At 45.9% G+C, this 19105-nt stretch overlaps 1 gene segment (V, D, J or C); it reads left to right on the top strand.

Moving 5' to 3' along the window:
• Window positions 1–741: 741 nt before the first annotated feature.
• Window positions 742–10673, top strand: LOC140479438 (Ig kappa chain V region Mem5-like). The segment is given in 4 exon segments: window positions 742–808; window positions 977–1275; window positions 1884–1917; window positions 9796–10673. Coding segments are annotated over 4 exon segments (711 nt in total).
• Window positions 10674–19105: the final 8432 nt, after the last annotated feature.

Below are 19105 nucleotides of genomic sequence, written 5' to 3'. Positions count from 1 at the left end.
CACAGGGAGAACGTGCAAACTCCACACAGTCAGTCGCCTGAGGTGGGAATTGAACCCAGGTCTCAGGCGCTGTGAGGCAGCAGTGCTAACCACTGTGCCACCGTGCCGCCCACCCTCTAAATGAAGAAATGTTTCCTCATCTCAGTCCTAAATGGTAGACCGTGTATCCCCCTGTGACTGGGTCCCCTGGTTCCAGACTCGCCAACCAGGGGAAACCTCCTCCCTGCCCAGCCCTGTTAGAAGTTTGTATGTTTCAATCAGATTCCCTCTCATCCTTCTGAACTCAAGTGAATCCAGGCCCAGTCAAATTGGAGAGTGAGAGGGGAATTGAGGAGAAATATTTTCACCCAGAGGGTGGTGGGAGTCTGGAACTCACTGCCTGAAAGGCTGGTTGAGTCACAAACTCTCATGACATTAGATCAGTGTTTAGAAATTCCCTTGTGTTGCTATAGGCTCCAGGGTAATGAGCCAAGAGCTGGAGGATGGGATTAGTGTCATCAGATCACTGTTGACCAGCACAGACGCAATGGGCCAAATGGCCTCATTCAGTGCTGTTCACATTAATCACTCTTTGAGACAGAGGGAAAGAGAGAGAGAGAGAAGAGGAAGTGTGAGGGGCTGACGTGGCTCTCTCTGTCTGATGCCATTTACATACTGAGGAACACCCAGTCAGACTCTCACAGGCTGCAGCTTTATAAAGCAGAGCCCAGTGAAGGGAGAGTTTATCAGGGACCAGGCACAGGGACAGGAGCACACACCATGATTTCACACATCCAGCTGATCTGGCCCCTGGCATTCTGTGTCACAGGTACATCAGCAATCTCTCCTTCCAATCTGAATCTTTAGCTCTCCATTTTACTTCAGTTCCACTGATTGTGATTGAAAGGGAAATGCTCAGTGTCTTCAACAATCTCTCAGTTGACAGTCTCTTTCTGTGACAGTTCTAACTTCACTGTGTTTCTCTCTGAACCCTCAGGTATCAGTGGAGACATCATCATGACCCAGTCTCCCCTGGTGCTGTCAGTGGGACTGGGCCAGACCACAACACTCACCTGTAAATCCAGTCAGAGTGCCACGACTGATGTTGAATGGTTCCAGCAGCGAGAAGGACAGAAACCCTCTCTCCTGATCTACAATGCAGTAGCACGATACACAGGAGTCTCCGACAGATTCACTGGGACAGAAGTGTCCAGCACGCACTTCACCCTGACAATCAGCAACGTTCAGAATGAGGATGTCGCTGACTATTACTGTCAGCAAAGTAGGAGCTGGCCTTGGCACAGTGATACAGAGCCATACAAAAACCTCAATACACACAGCACCACTGCCTGTACTGACACATCCCACTGCTGTATATAATATATAATAATGGACACACAGTCCCACATCCTGCGCTGACACATCTCACCACCATACATAATATATAATAATGAACACACAGTCACAGTTATATGTAAACAAAACTTAACAATTTAGCTCCATGCCAGGCTTGTCATTATTCAGTCCCTGTGGTATTCACTGCTCACTTAAAGCCTCGAGTTTCATTATTACACTTATGAGCACATGTGAAGAGCAACTGCAAGGGTAATCTTTGAAAAATAAAGTTCACAACCCTCCCAAGCCCATCTGGACACAGCCCAGACAGAGAGACAGGGCCTCAACAGAAAGAGAGAAACAGTTTGAGAAAAACAGAGATAAAAGACGACATAGGTGACAGTGAGAAAGACAGCGAGAAGGTGAGAGTAAGTGACAGACAGAGAGGGACAGGGAGAAGGTGAAAGTAAATGAGCGACAGAGAGAGAAAGGAAGAGGGTGAGAGTGACAGAGGGAAGCAGAGAGCAGAGGTTTTTGGACAGCCTCTGCACTGGGAGCTCTCACTGTGGCTCACGTTCGGTTCAGGAACCAAGCTCAGACTGAGTAAGTAAACCTCAATCCTCCGTTATTAACCCTGTCAATACTGAAATATACTTTCTAAATCACAAATGCTGAAGTGCTGCAGGTGTTAGTGGGGAGCTGCAGTGAATGAAATGGTTGATTGAGGAGCACTGTTTCTATCAGGGTGTCCAGCTGTATTTCTTTAGTTCCATTGCCCTCTTTAAGCAGCAAGATATAAGTCAGTCAGTTTTACTCACCGTGTGGAGGAGCTCTGTCCAGTTGCAGCCTGTGGTCCAATTTCTGCAGCAGCGAGTGAAATCAGTGAGTAGCTTCCTGCCAGTCTCAGTGTGATGGACACGGGCAGAGTTTGATGTGAGCTCTGGCTCCCTGTCCCAGTCTCTGATCTCACTGACCTCAGCAGCAGCAGCAGCACAGTGAGACACCGAGCTCCCACCTCCCCCAGCTTTAACTCTGCTCAATCACACAGTCACAGAATTATTTCAATGCACAAGGAGGCCATTCCACCCATCCTGTCTACACCAGCTCTCCGAATGAGCAATTGACTGAGTGTCATTCTCCAGCCTTCTCCCTGTCACCCTGCCCACTGTTCCTTTTCAAACAACAGTCTCATTCCCTTTGGAATGTTTCAATTGAAGCTGCCTCCACCACACTCTCAGGCAGTGCATTCCACACCTTAACCACTCACTGGCTGAAAATATTTTTCTTCATCTCACTTTTGTTTCTTTTACCAATTACTTTCAATCTGTGGTCTCTCCCTCTCAATCCTTTCTCAATTGGGAACATTTTCTCCCTGTTTACTCTGTCCAGTCCCCTCCTGATGTTGAATTCCTCAAACACATCTCCTCTCAGCCTTCTCCAAGAAAGACAGTCCAAATTTCTCCGTTGTATTTTCATAACTGGCATTATTCATCCTTGAAACTTCCACGGTTTTGTTTTTAACATATCTGCTAACTATTCACATCCTTCGTGAAATATTCACCTTATCTATTCCCTGTCGTCCTATTTGCCTGCATGTGGTTAAAATTTCTGTCGACCTTTCCTATCCATGTTTTAATCAGAGTCACCTCTACGACTTCCTCTCACAGTTCATTCAATACACGCACTGCCCTCTATGTGAAAGAGATGCACCTCAGGTCCCTTTTGAATCTTTCCCTTCTCACCTTAAACATCTGCCCTCTAGTTTTGGACTCCCCTACCCTGGGGAAAAGACCTTAACTGGTCAGCTTATCTATGCCCATTATGATTTTATTAACTTTTAAAATGTCACCCCATAGCCTCTGACCTTCCAAGAAAATAGCCCAGGCCTAACCAGCCTCTCCTTATAACTCAAACCCTCCAGTCTCGGTGACATCCTTGTCATCCTTTTTACACCCTCTCCAGTTTAATGACATCCTTTCAATAGCAGCGTGACCAGAAATGTGGCCTGACCAACTCCTATACCCAATGCTCTGACTGGCAAGTGTAACCAAATGCTGTCTTCACCACCCTGCCTACATGTGACTCCAGCTTCAACGCAATATATGCCTCCACCCCTTGATCTCCCTGTTTGACAACACTCCCCATTGCCCCATAATTAACTGTGTTAGCCCTGGCCTGGTTTTTGTACCAAAATGCAACACCTCCCTATTATCTCAATACGGAATGTAAATGTACTCTCAAATAGCCTTCGTCACTGCCCACTTTGCCACCAATTTTGGTGTCATCTGCAAACCATGCCCCCTAGATTCTCATTCAATTTGTTTCTATAAATGATGAACAATGATGAACCCAGAACCAATCCTTTTGCCACATCGCTGGTCACAGGCTGCCAGTCGGAACAATAATCTTCTACCACCATTCTCTGTCTCCAACCATCAAACCAATTTTTTACCAATTGGCTTGCTCTCCCTGGATTCCATTCGATCTAACCATACTAACCAGTTGTCCATGTGGGAACTTGTCAAAGGCCTTGCTAAAGTCCATCTAGACAATATCTACCACTCTGCCTTCAGTTATCAACTTGGTCATGTCTTCAAAAAACTCAATCAAATTTGTGACACAATTTCCCACTTACAAAGCCATGTGGATTTTCCCGAATCGATCCTTGTCTTTTCAAATGTGTGTACATCCCATCTTTCAAAATCCCTTCAATAACTTACTCACCACTGGTATCAGACTCACCGGTCTATAATTCCCTGAGTATTCATTGCAGACCTTCTTAACTAACAGCACAACATCAGTCAAGCTCCAGTCTTCCAGCACATCACCCATGGCTGTTGATGATACAAACATCTCTGCAAGGGACGTCGCTGTCTCTTCCCAAGTTTCCCACAGAGTGCTGGGATAGATCTAATCCGGTCATGGAGATTTATCTACTTTAATGAGTTTTAAGAAGATTACAGCACCTCTTCTTTTGTAATGAGGACTCTCTCAAGACATCAACATTTATTTCCCAAATTTCTTCACTTCCAGGTCTTCCATGTAAATACTGTGGTAAAAAATTAGATTTGTGACTCATCCATATTTTGTTTGAAAAAGAAATGGAAATTTCAAAGTGTGAGACATTTGGAGGTGATACACGGGATACGATCCATGGTCCTGACTTTGCTCTGAATTGTCCTTTGTCTTTTTCCACTGTCTCCCTAAACAATGATCACTCTTCTCTAAATGTCCTCTCACTGACACTTGATCTACTTGAGCCGCCTCATGCCCAAGATCCAGGCCTAGCAGAGCCTCCATTCCCATTGGACTGGAAACATACGGCTGGAGAAAAATCACCTGTGCACACTCTCACAATTCTGGCCCTCTCTGCCCTTCACACTGCTCCTATCCCACTCTATATTCTGGTAATTAAAGTCCCCCTAATGTTTGCACTTCACTGTAAACTCCTTCCAGGTTTGTTCCTCTCCATCCTTCCCATTAGTCGGTGACCTGCAGACTGCACTGAAAAAACTGATTGCACCTTTTTGTTCCTTATCTTGAACCAAATCGGTTCTGCCCTTGACCCCTCTGGGACATCCTCTTTCTCCAGCTCTGCACCGATCTCCTTAACCAATCCCACACCTCCCACCCTTTCCCCCTTTCCTATCTTTCCTGAATGCTTTGTATCCAGGAATATTGAACACCCAGTCCTGTCCTCATTTCAGCCTCATTGTTCACAGCAACATTAGATTTCTGCTCAGCAATCTGTGTCTGTAACTCCCCAATCTTATTTGTTTCTATAAATGATGAACAATGACGAACCCAGAACCAATCCTTTTGCCACACCACTGGTCACAGTCTTCCAGTCTGAATAATAACCTTCTACCACCACTCTCTGTCTCCAGCCATCAAACCAATTTTGTACCAATTGGCTTTCTCTCCCTGGATCCCATTTGATCTAACATTACTAACCAGTTGTCCATGTGTGCAGTCCCATACAGTCAACCGGATTTAGAATTTATTACTCTCTCTCCCTCACTCTGACCTTGCCCAAGAAGTTACTATTCCTTATTCTCGTGTATCTATCTCCCAGGATTCTGTCTTCCTTGGTGTTCCTCCCTGATATTACCTCCTGGTTCCCTCAGCCAACAGCACAAGCTGTTTAAACCCTCTCCAACAGCACAAGCAAGTCACACCACAAGAAGCTCAATTCCTGCTCTGTTCAGGAGCAACCCATCTCGTCTATCGAGGTCGCATCTCCCCTGGAATCATTCCCAATGTCCAAGATCTCAAACCCTCCCTCCTGGACAATCTTTTCAGCCTCACATTCACCTGTCGTATCCTCCTATTCCTATTCTCACTTGCATTGGTCACTGGGAGTAATCCAGAGATTCCTACTTTTGTGCTCCTATTGCTAATCTCCTCCCGAGCCCCTAAATTCTGACTGCAGGACTACATCCCTTTCCTCCCTCTGTCACTGGGACCGATGTGGATCACGACTGCTGCCTGATCCCTCTCTCCCCTCAGGGTGCTCTGCAGCAGCTCAGTGACATCCTTGACCCTGGCACTATTCTTCCAACCTAAGGGCATAACCTCACACTTTCCCACATTGTATTGCATCAGCCACTTCTTTGCCCACTCTCTGAGCCTTTCCAAGTCCTTCTGCAGCCTCCCTGTTTCCTCAACTCTGCCTGTTCCTCCCCTCATCTTTGTGTCATCAGCAAATTTACTTGAGATCCATTCCCAACCTGACTTTCCCAGTCCACCTGCATATTGCAGTCCCCATGACTATTGTAATAATCCCTTTTTGACATGCCTTTTCTATCTCTTGATTTATTTTCTGATCCACATCCCGATTACTGCGAGGAGGCTTGTACATAACTCCCATCAGGGTTTTTGTTTCTTTGTGGTTTCTTAAGTTGCATCACACAGATTCTATGCATTCTAACATTATATTTCCTGTTGCTGTCGATGTAATTTCAATTCGAACTGACAGAGTAAACCCGCTTCCCAACATCCCAACCTGCCCATCTACCGATCATTAGAAACGTGGAAACATAGAAAACTGCTGCAGGAATAGGCTATTTAGCCCTGAGAGCCTGCCCCACCGTTCAATATGTTCATAACTGATTATGCAATCTCCGTATCCCATTCCCACTCTCCCACATATCCCTTGATCCTTTTAGCTGCAAGTGCCACATCCCTCTTGACATATGTCTAACAAACTGGCCCCACGAGCTTTCTGTGGTAGAGAATTCGACAGGTTCACAACATCTGAATAACCTAGCCCTTATTTGTGATCTTTGACCCTGAGTTTTGAATTTCCCTAATATCGGGAACATTCTTCCAGCATCGAGCCTGTCAAATCCCATCAGGACTTTACATGTTTCTGTGAGATTCCCCTCATTCTTCTAAATCCCAGTGAGTACAAGCCCAGTCGATCATATGTCAGTCCTTCTGTCCCAGGAATCAGTCGCATGGACCTTCGCTGGACTCCCTCAATAGCAAGAATGTCCTTCCTCAGACTAGGAGACCAGAACTGCACACAATACTCAAGGTGAAGCCTCACCAAGGCCCTGTTTAATTCTGCAAGACATCCTTATACTCCAATACACAAATCCTCTCACTGTGAAGGCCAATATACCATTAGCTTTCCTCACTGCCTGATGCACCTGCATGCCCCCTTTCAGTGACTGTTCCACCATGACACCCAGCTCTCATTGCACCTCACCTTTTCCTAAACTTTCACCATTCATTAATAATCTGACTTCCTGTTTACCACCAAAGTGGATGATCTCACATTTACCCACATTAAATTGCATTTGCCAAGCATTTGTCCACTGAGCCGGCCTGTCCAAGTAACCCTGCAGCCTCTTAGCATCCTCCTCACACCACACACTGTCACCCAGCTTCATGTCATCTGCAAATTTGTAGGGATTGCATTCAATTCCTTTGTCCATATCGTTTATCAATATTGTGAACATCTGGGGTCCCAGCACTGAACCCTGGTTCAGCACTCATCACTGCCTGCCACTCTGAGAAGGACCCATTTATTCCAACTCTTTGCTTTCTATCTGGCAATGAGTTCTCTCTCTATGTCAATACATTATCTCCAATACCATGAGGTTTAATGTAGCTCACTAATCTCTTGTATGGGACCTTGTCAAAAGCCTTTTGAAATTCCAGATACACAACAACCACTGAGTTCTGAGGGAGGGTCACTCAATCTGAAACTCTAATTTCGATTGCCCTCCACAGATAATGCCAGATCTGCCGAAATCTTTCATCATTTTTTTGGTTTTGTTGTCCACTGATTCAGCCTTGTCCACTCTCAACTGATCACATCCTCAAAACCTTCCAGAAGATGTGTCAGGCCTGATTTCCCCTTCGTAAATCCATGCTGACTTGGACTGATCCTGTCACTGCTCGATTATTGTATCTTTAATAACTGACTCTGGTGTTTTCCTCATGTATAATTCCTCATTTTCACTCTCCCTTCTTTTATTAAAAAGTAGGGTAATATTGGATACTGTCTAGTCTATTGAAAATCTGTCAGAGTCGACAGAATGCCAGAAAATGATCACCAATGTGCCCACTATTTCTACACCCACTTTCTTAAGGACTCTGAGTTGCAGAGCATCAGGCCCTGGGGGCATATTAAGTTTTGAAAGCATCAGCTTCTCCAACACCATTTCCTGACTAACAAGGATTACCTTCAGTTCCTCCTTCACACTTGACCCACTATCCCCTCACATTTCCTTTCAATAGGATGTGCATCCCTGGATATTCAGTTCCCAGCCCTGATCCCCTTGCAGCCATGTCCCTGCGCTACAGGCTCATTTACCTTGTTTCATATACTCGATGCATCGAAGTACAACACCCTCAGTCATGCATTGAGTGTCTCCTTCTCATAGTTATCTCCATTAGAAATCACAGAATCCCTACAGTGTGGAAGCAGGCCTTTCAGCCCAGACTGACCCTCCAAAAAGCATCCCATCCACCCGACAATTCCCATGGATAATCCTCCTAACCTACACATCTTTGTGAAAATGGGAGAAAACCCAAGTAGACACGGGGAGAATGTGTAAACGCCACACAGACAGTCAGTTGGAATTGAGTCTGTGTCTCCGGAGCTGTGAGACAGCAGTGCGAACCACTGATCCACCATTCCACCCTGTGGGGCCTCAAGTTCGATTCCTGATCCTTTCCATACTCTCGATCCTTTTAGTTGGTCTGAATGCTTTAATAAAGTGTCTGAGCCCCTACCTTCTTTAATTAGGTTAAATTCAATGGAAGCTTGATTTACCTTGGTTTGTATGGTATCACTTTGCCTACATTATTCCGAATGGTTTGTGCGTTAAGAGACAAAACCTTTAAGTTTGTTCTAGTATTGAGCTTCCCTGCACTTTTACTTTTCCTCAGTACAATATGACATTCACAATACTCTGTCCCTTTCCTTTTATTTTCAAGTAACAATCAATCCCATCACCACCTAGGAATCCTACCTTCTCCTTTAACTTTCATTTTCTCATTTTCCATCCAACTGTTCCAGTTACTTTGTCTTTGAATCGCATTCAGGCTGATAATTATCCCTGAACAAACATCCCTCAAAATGTTCCTTGGTTAATTGTTGCTTGTGGGATCTTGCTGTGTACAATCTGGCTTGCACATTTCCTTCATTACAACAGTGACCACATTTCAAAAAAAGTCCCACACTGTCTGCAAATGTCTTTGGGACAGTATGAAACTTTCTTTCCTTTGGATGAATTAGGAGTCTTTCAGATGTGAAAGATGCCGTTCCAATGTTGCACAGTCCTCCTCCTGAACTACAGTTTCTGCTTTGCCCCTCTCTTTTGTGAAAACAGACTGGAAGTTTTCATGAGGAACCATTGCTCCATCTTCCACCACCGCACACAAGTTCCCTTCCTGCTCTCGAATGGGCCTCATACATTCCTTCATTCACTTGTTCTTTCTGTGATTATAAACATCACTGGGATTTCCCGGACTTCACTTGGACACATTACATCCTGTCAGCTCTTTGCTTTCCTCAGGTCCTGGTAAATTTCACCCCTGCATTTTGTCTTTCAGCCCAGTTTTACCCAATCCCTGCCTAGTTTTGTTAAATGGTTTTGTTCCCAAATGAAAACTTTTCCACTTGCCCCATGGTTCTCCATTTCGATCCCTTCTCTCAATCTCACTGAGTTCTGATCACTGTCACTCAAATGCTTCCCCATTGATAGCCCTTCCAGCTGCCCACATCCATTCCATAAATGGTGGTCCAAAGCTGTCCCTTCTCAGTGGCAATTAGGGATGGGCAATAAATGCTGGCCCTGCCAGTGACCCTCACATACCAAGAAGCAATTTTAAAATGCCCTGTCCTTTTATGGGGTTTGTTAGGTATTGAAGACAAATGTTCAAATGGATTATTTTGCCAGTGAATGTTCTGAGTTGAAATCCCTTTGAATGGCAGGGATTAAAATTGTTAATCTTGTCTTTCAGGCCGTGACAACTCTCAGCCCAAGCTAACCCTGCTGCCCCCCTCCCCGGAGCAGGTCGATGCCAAGGGCATTGCCACCCTGGTGTGCCTTGCCAATCACTTCTATCCCGATGAGCTGGAGGTGCAGTGGAAGAAGGATGGTGCAGTCATTTCGGACGGGGTTCAGACCAGCAACTACCTGCGAGCTTCAGACAGCACCTACAGTGTCAGCAGCCTGCTGACCCTCTCTGGGTCTGACTGGGAGTCCAACGCTCGCTTCTCCTGTGCCCTCACCCACGTGACCCTCCCCTCTCCCCTCAGCAAGAGCATCAGGAGATCAGAATGTGTGTAGAGTGTTTGAGACAGTCCACAGAGGAGACACAACTTTAAATAGAACACGGCTGAGCTGGCAGGACAAAGATCATTGTCAGCACTGAACTTCAACTCTCACCCTTCTTGGGATTGGCTCAGATACACGTCTGAGGTTGAACGGTTAAGGCAGGTCTTTGGGATAATCAAAAAAAAGCTTTACCCTGTATCAAACCCCATGCCCCCTGTTCTAGGAGTGTTTCATTGGACAGTGAAGACGAGTGATGCCAAGTAAAACCTCTCAAAGATGCTGAAAACTGTCAGCTGTACAAAACAGTGTAAACCTGAGAAGTCTCTGCTTCAGTAAACCAGATCCCCTTCCTGCTCAGCCACCAGTTCCAATTTAAGCTTCTATCACTGTTTAAAGGGACAGGATTCTTATGTTATTGAGAAAATCTCCACAAATGTTTTCCTCAAGCTCCATTCTGGCTGTGAATTTGTGCAGTTTCCTCTGCCTGGGCTGTTAATTGAAGTCTGTTTTCTGTCAATGTCAATCTGGAAAAAGGAATAAAGATGAAGAAGATTCAGTCTCTGTCTCGTGTGTGCTTTGGGAATGGCCAGAGCTGAAACCTCAGGGAAAGGTGTGTGAAGTGTTAACCTCCACCTTCAAAGCCTGGACCAAGAGGGGGAGAATCAAGGGGGTAATGAGGTCCCTGGAGCAGGAGGGCAACTCTAAAACTGCGTCCAGAAGGCATTCTTTCAGAAGGAATGCAGGGCGCCAAGGAATTCTTTCCCAATAAATGGAGAAAAGAAGGAAGGCAGGAAGGGACACTGGGGAACACAATAATCTGATGGAAATTCCCTCACCCATCCCTTAGGCACAGCAAGATCGCAGGCCAAGAAATTCAACTCAACTGTTTGTGAGGCAGTGCCATTGGGAACCCTGTATTTATGAATATGACCAACAGATTCTTGTTACTCAGAATAACAATTCTACAGGGTTTGTAAAATAAATATTCCATAAATTAGACCTGGGTTTTCTTTCCTCGTCAAATGGGATGGAATTGCCCTGTGTGTCCATCGGGTCAGATTGAGAATGCTCAGTCCGGGGGCATCTGGGAGTCACGGCCAATGATGGTCCTTCTGCAGTCATATTCTGTAGCCCCTGATCCATCTCAATGAGGATCATCCAGGGCTCAGGGTGGATTCCAGAGCAGCTCATTGTCCTGACTGTTGTGTTCCTCAGTCCACATGTGGCTCCAGCAATCTCAGTCCATGGCTCTTATATCAGTGGGAACCCATGGGACTGAAATCTTATCCAAACAGACCCTCACACAATGGGGAGGCTGCTGGTGGCTCAGAAACCCTTTGGATTCAGTCCCAGATTCCACCGTGGCTCTTTCATTCAAACACAACATTAACACACTGACACCACATTCAGAGAGCAATCCTGAGATGGGGCAAGTTTGACTCTTGATTCCAATGTGAGGAAATGGGGGCTGGGTGTGAAATGTCCAGTCTGAAACTGGTGGGGGTACTTTATAATGAAGAATAGAAACTATTGTAGAAAATAAAGTCAGGTGTTGATGGGAGTGAGGAATATCTCAGTGATCTGTCTCCAGAATCCACAGATGGTACACATCCTTCTGTCAGACCCTGAAGGCTGAAATCAGCTCCTCGACATCCTATATTTCTCTATCTTTCCCAGAAATGGCGAAGTATTCTCTGCCTCTCTGGGACAGGACATTTTAAAAAGGGCTGTGGGAAGGGAACTGTTGAATCCCAATGACAAAGCCAATGGAAGGATGTGGAGCTGCTCTGTGAAATATAAGGGCACAGAGGATGACACCAGAAGCAATTCAATGTTGTCGCTCTCTCCTTTGCAATTGCTAAACTGGTAACAATTACTTTTTGCTCACAATTTGCCCCCTTGTAATCGATCCATGTGCCTTTCTTGCTTTGCTTCTTTTGACTTCAGTCTGTGGGTAGTTCCATCAAAACCCATTCTCCTCACACTCATCCTGGCTCCTGAAGAGATTAGAGACAAATACAAAACTGCAAATGCTGGAATCCAAGGTTGACAAACTGGAGGCTGGGAGAACACAGCACACCCAGGCAGCATCAGGAGGAAGAGAAGTCGACGTTCTGGGTATAACCTTTCTCCAGGAAGTGGGGTGGGTGGGTGTTGGGGAGCTGCAGATAAAGGGAGTGGCGGGGGCAGGGTGGTCAGGTGGGGATAGATCGAGACAGGTAGAGGATAGGACCTGGTTGGTCGAGGGGAGGGATGATTCTGGATACATCTCTACTATCGACCAATCAGGTCATACTCTCTATCTTTCTCAACCTATCCCCACCTCACCACCTTGCTCCAACCCACCCCTTTAACTGCAATCCGCCCCTTCCGGAAGAAGCGTTACATCTGAAATGTCGACCCCTGAAGAGATTAGACGAGGTTATTTCACTGAATCAAATCATCGAGCCCATCAATCCTGAGAACAGATTCCAACATTGAAGACATTTTTCCTGGTTGCAAATGTAAAATCTGTTTCAGGCTGAAAGAAGGAAGCTTTCGATTGAGAAATGAGTGAGCTTAACCCAGATCCTGAACAACAGCACAACAGAATGGAGTGATATAAATCAGAAACAGTATAAATACAGGGCAGCCTATATACTGCAGCTCGCACTGAGTGCAACCAGCACAAAGGGGAATGCTGGGAGGTTTGGTCAGTGTGGGAGTTCGGTGAACTCGGGGAAGGAGTCGACCTTTGCTTTTTCAAACTGATTTGGAACTGTCACTTCAGCTGCTGGGAGCCTGCACATGCACTTGGTTTGATTGAAACAAAATGATAAACAAGAAAATAGGAATCTGGGATTTGTTTAGTTTGAGGGGCTGTTTAAGTAGACTGCTTCAGGACATGTCCATTAGGGAAGGTTAATAAATGGTAAGTACTGAAACTTCAAAACAGACTGAAGACAATTACTGCTTTAATGAAAGAATGGATATTTTTTATTTGTAAGTGAGATCAACATTTCTTTATTGCATTGAAATGATTCAGGGTAAATATACCTGCAATGAATGTAAAAACCGACAGGAACTCCCACTCAGGGAGTTTGGAATGAATGCTGAATTGAAAAAGCAGTAATATATCAGGGAGTGCCAGAGATACCTGGAAACTTAGTTCCAGAAGGAAGTTATAGGCCTCAGGACTGCACAGTTCAATTCACATGTAGTAAGGGGCAGGAGGGTATGACCCATAAGGGAGGCAGATAGGGAGTTGGAGAATACTGTGGGACAGGAAAACCCCTCACTCTTGTAAACCCCAGTGAGAACAAGGACAGCCTTTCCAATCTTTCCACATCACACAGCCCCCTCATTCCAGTGATCAATTGGGTAAAACCCCTCTAAACCACCTCCAATGCATTTATATTCTTCCTTCAATAAGGAGGCCAAAACTAAACACAATACAGTATTTCAGATGGGATCACACCAATGTCCAGGAATAATTGTAGGTAAACCCACAATGTCCTTAGGAAGGGAATTCCAGAATTCTGACCCAGTGATGATATTTCCAATCAAACTGGTGAATAGATTAGAGGGAACTTGCTGGGGTGATGTTCCCATTGTATCTGCTGCCCTTGTCCATCTTGATTCAAGTAATCATGGGAGTAGAATGTGTTGTCTCAGAACTTTTGATGAATTTATTGCAGTGCATCTTGCAAATAGTACACACAGATGTTACTGAGTGTTGGTGTGGTGGGAATGGATGTGTGTGGAAGTGGTGCCAATCAGGCAGGCTAAAATTTGATAAACAAAATTTAAATAAAATAACATAAAAAAACTTAAAATGGAATAAAATAAAATGCTGCTTTTTTTTGATAAAACATCAGTGAACCCCAAAAAGTTAACTCCTCCTCTACCCACAGAGGCTGCACCTGTTCCCTTTCTGCAGCATCGCACTTCTATTTGAGATTTGCAGTATTTTGTTTCTGTATCTGTTTTAATGCCATTGATTAGAAGAGAAGTATTGGTCAGCACACTGGGGGCGATTTTGTCTGAGATGATCGTAAAACCCTTACATTCACATTGACCTGAGAAGGCAGTGGTTTAACCAATCATCCAGCAGATGGCATCTTTGCCTTTGCCAGCCTCAGGATAGTGCTCCAGTCTCTGGAGTGGGGCTTGAAACCTGAAAGTTCAGGTGATTGTGTTACCATTGAGGCTGTTTACTCTTTCCTGGGTTTTGGGTGTCACTGGTAAGACCAGCGTTTGTTCCCCATCCCGAACTGCCCTGAAACTGAGTGGCTTGCTCAGCCTTTCAAATGGCAGGTAAGGGTCAGCCGCATTGCTGGAGTCCTGGCAGATTCAGACATCCACAACAGGTCTACAAGAACAAGGCTATTTGGCCCAATGAGCCAAAGCCAGTCAAACAACCACCTCACTATTCTAATTCCATGTTCCAGCACTTGGCCCGTAGCCCTGTATGCCTTGGCATCACAGCTGCACATCGAAATACTTCAACGTTATGGGAGACCTTCTGCCTCAACCACCCTTACAGACAGTGAGTCCCAGACTGCCACCACCCTCAGGGTGAAAATGTGTTTCCTTATGTCCCCTCTTAACATTCAGCCATTTCTCTTTAATCTGTACCTCTCCAGTCATTAATCATGACGCAACCCCATGTCACCAAGTCTCCCTTTATTGACACATGAACAGTCCTTAACTGTAATGCCTCATAGAGAGTCAGGCACCAAAGGCTCAGGATCTCTGACACTCAGCCTGTTTATGTCAGCGAGTATTCTCCCTGTTATATCCTAGTAACGATTTGAGTTTTCCTTGTGAAACCCAATTGCGAATTTTAATGGTACTGAATCTTCCACACACTCCCACCTCTTTTGATGCTCACCCTTGTCTGGTTAATTCTTCCCATTTCCTTCTCCTCTCTGAGTTCATTCCATTTCAGTAAAGTCTGTGATAATTCCATGGAGGATGTGCACGCGAAACTGCCACAGAGAATCTCCCAGCCCTTCAAGGTTTGCAGCAAGCCTGGACTGTGCCCTTGTGTACCTTGCCTGAAGGATTCCATGTGATCTGTCAGACTCTGCCCCGGCCTGATAACCATCTCGGACATTGGAAGGAAATGCCCAAGAAGCATTGGTGCAAAAAGCCTTTTCGCTGCAGCTTCAGTGTTTGCATTGTGTGGGTTTTCACTTGCTCATTGCTCCCCTTTTCCACGATAATGAGCAAAGAACTCTTTTTGGTGCAGTTTTCTTTTAATCATTTCAGAATATTCAAAGCTGTGAGCACAGAGCAGTCACGTTCACGGACAAGATGGTGAGGTCCCACAGATAGTAAACGAATGACGGAACACATCTGTTTTGTTGGCACAAGTTGAATAGTGAGCAGGATACCCGAGGGAATCTTTCAGAATGGGATCTTGTCGATCCTCCTGAAGTGGGGGTGGGGGTAGTCGGGGAGTGGTGGTGGTGGAGCCTCAAATGATGGTGCCAGAGACTGTGCAACTCTCAGCAGTGCACCACAGTCTCAGCCTGGATTCTGTGCTCTAATTTCTGAGGTGGGTTTCAATCCAATGACCATTTTGACGATGAGGCAGGAGCATTGCCCATGGAGCCACATTCAGTAACAATGTAAACTGTGTGGCTCTGAAAGCCTGAGTCTGCATCTCAGTTCAGAAGGATATCAGCTCATTCATCAAATCTGTTTCTGCCGCTCTGGAGGCTGACCAGGCTGGCGGTGCCTTTCCAGCACTCCCACGTTTCTTTTTGTGTCACAGCTCATTCTCCTGAGGGATAGTTTACTCGGAGTCGAAAAGTGTGGCACTAGAAAAGCACAGCAGGTCAGGCAGTTGTGCTCAGGCCGAGGATATGACTTTGTCCCTCTGTCAGATCCTCTTCGAGAAACTCATGGCTCACCATTGCCCTCTGCAGCACAATTCGGGAAGAGCAACAAGCAAGGATGGAGATGGCGACGTGGAGCTTCAAATACTGATCTTTGCGTTTTGGTGGCACGCTTTGTTAGATCTTTGCGGATAATATTTTTTTGCTGGTCCCACTGCTAATCCGAAGGACACTCCACCCTTCAGTCAGACAAACCAGGTTCACCCATTTCAAGGCTCTGTTTCTGGGCGACGGTCCAATCTTTCAAAGAGATGAATTCAAGCCTCACCATTACTGTCCCCATTCTGCATCACAGGTACAAATCTCTCTCCTTCCACCTTGAATCTTTAGCTGCTCTCCATTTCACTCCAATTCCACTGACTTGTGATTGAAGGGAAAATGCTGAAACCAGAGGAATGCTCAGTGTCTCCAACAATCTCTCATTTGACAGGCTCTTTCTGTGACAGTTCTGACTTCACTGTGTTTCTCTCTGACCCCTCAGGTATCAATGGGGACATCACCATGAGCCAGTCTCCCCCGGCGCTGTCAGTGGAACTGGGCCAGACCGCAACCATCACCTGTACGGCCCGCGAAGACATTAGCAGCTACCTTGCTTGGTACCAGCAGTGAGAAGGTCAGAAATCCTTTCTCCTGATCTATGGTGCAACAACTCGATTCACAGGAGTCTCCAAGTGATTCACCGGCAGTGGATCAGGGACCAGTTTCACCCTGACAATCAGCAACGTTCAGAATGAGGATGTCGCTGACTATTATTGTATGCAGCGTTACACCAGACCTTCCCAGTGATACAGAGCCGTATAAAAACCTCAATACACACAGCACCACCTCCTGTATTGATACATTCAAAATTACATGTTGCATGTAATAATGGAAAACAACCCCAGTCTTTCCAATCTTTCCTCATCACTCAGATCCTACAGCTCAGACAGCATCCTGGGAAATCTCTGCACCTTCCCGAGTCCAATCATTTCCTTCCCACAATTTGGTGACCAGATGCTGTCTCTCTCTTTTTATCACTTTCTCTCTTTATCATTCCCTCTCTTCCCATTCTGTCTCACATCTGCCAATTCTTTCTCTCTATCTCTCTCTTTGGCACTGTTAATCTCTCCCATCCTCCCTCTCTCTCTCTCTCTCACACACACACACACACACACACACGCACACACAAACACACACACACTTTCAACCCTACCGTCTCTCTCTTGATTCCCTTCACCCTTGGTCTCACATCTCCTGGTCTCTTTCTGTCTCTCTCTCCGTCCCTCTCAGTCACGCTGTCTCCCACTCTCTCTCTCTCCCCATATCTTTCAACCTCACCATCTCTACTTCCAGGTTTGCATCTCTCTCACTCCCTCCACACATCTCACACTATTGCAGACACACCACCCTCTCTCCCTCTCTCACACACAAACACACACTCTCCCTCCAACTCTCATTCTGTCTCTCTTCCCTCTCTTTCTCACAGTATCCCAAGTGGTGACAGTTAATTGCAGGGCAAATTTCCCTCTGCACTGGCCCACTAATGGATGTTAACCCTTGTCCCCAGAAGCATGTCTTCTCCAGGACTAAGTCCCCATTTCCCACATTGACCAGGCATTACACTGGGCCCTTCAACAGACACCAGTAATCGCAGGCCCCCAGCCCACTGGATGCTCCAATAGACTCCAATAAACATGGGTCACCATCTCACAAGACACTTCAGTAGAGGCCAGTAAACTAGGGCCTTCTTTGCCCTGGACCTTACAATGGAGACCAGTAGACATGCATCCTGTTACCACTGGATCTTCCAATAGAGACCAGTAAACATGGGCTTCCTTACCACGGCACCCTCCAGTATCTGAGCTTCAAACCCCACATCCCCTCCATCACTACGTCAGCCCCTTGACCGCAGAAACCCTTATTCCTGTTCATCCCACCTCCTAATTCCATAATTCCGGTGTCCTCTCACACCTTCCTTCCACCCACTCCATAAACCTCCCAGCACTCCCCTCTGTGCTGGCTGCACTCAGTGCGAGCTGCAGTATATAAACTGCCCTGTATTTATACTGTTTCTGATTTATATCACTCCATTCTGTTGTGCTGTTGTTCAGGATCTGGGTTAAGCTCACTCATTTCTCAATCGAAAGCTTCCTTCTTTCAGCCTGAAAGACACTTTACATGTGCAACCAGGAAATATGACTTCAATGTTGGAATCTGTTTTCAGGATTGATGGGCTCGATGATTTGATTCAATGAAATAACCTCGTCTAATCTCTTCAGGAAAGGTGGGGGTGGGGGGGGTAGGTGTCAGGGGAGTTGCAGATAAAGGGGTGGGTGGGAGCGAGGTGGTGAGGTGGGGATAGGTTGAGAAAAATAGAGAGTATGACCTGATTGGTCGATGGGAGAGATGAATTCAGAATTCTCTCACCCTTCGACCAAACATGTCCTACCCTCGACCTGTCTCCACCTATCCCCACCGAACCACCCTTCCCCGGCCACTCCCTTTATCCGCAGCTCCCCCAACACCCGCCCTCCCAACTTCCAGAAGAAGGTTGACACACAAAACGTCGATTTCTCCACCTCCTGGTGCTGCCAGTTTTGCTGTGTTCTCCCAGCCTCCTGCTTGTCAACCTTTCATTCCAGCATTTGCAGTTTGTCTCTCATCTCTTCAGGGGCCAGGATGAGTGAGTGGAGATTGGGTTTTGATGGAACTACCCACAGACTGAAGTCGAAAAAAGCAAAGTAAGAAAGGCACGTGGATGAAATTCGAGAGAGCAAATTGTGAGCATAAAGTAATTGTTACCAGTTTAGCAATTGCAAAGGAGACAGCGACAACATTGAATTGCTTCTGGTGTCATTCTCTATGCCCTGATATTTCACAGTGTCAGCTCCACATCCTTCCATTGGCTCTTTCATTGAGAGGCAACATTTCCCTTCCCACAGCCCTTTTTAAAATGTCCTGTTCCAGGGAATCACTGAGGCAGAGAATATTTCACCTTTTCTGGGAAAGATAGTGAAATATTGGATGTCAAGGAGCAGTTTCTCTGTCTTCAGGGTCTGACAGAAGGATGTGTGCAGTCTGTGGATTCTGGAGACAGATCACTGAGATATTCCTCACTCCCATCAACAC

This window comes from Chiloscyllium punctatum, chromosome 7 (assembly GCF_047496795.1).
Source record: "Chiloscyllium punctatum isolate Juve2018m chromosome 7, sChiPun1.3, whole genome shotgun sequence".
Lineage (NCBI taxonomy): Eukaryota > Metazoa > Chordata > Chondrichthyes > Orectolobiformes > Hemiscylliidae > Chiloscyllium > Chiloscyllium punctatum.
This window is presented reverse-complemented; position numbering and strand designations above follow the sequence as displayed.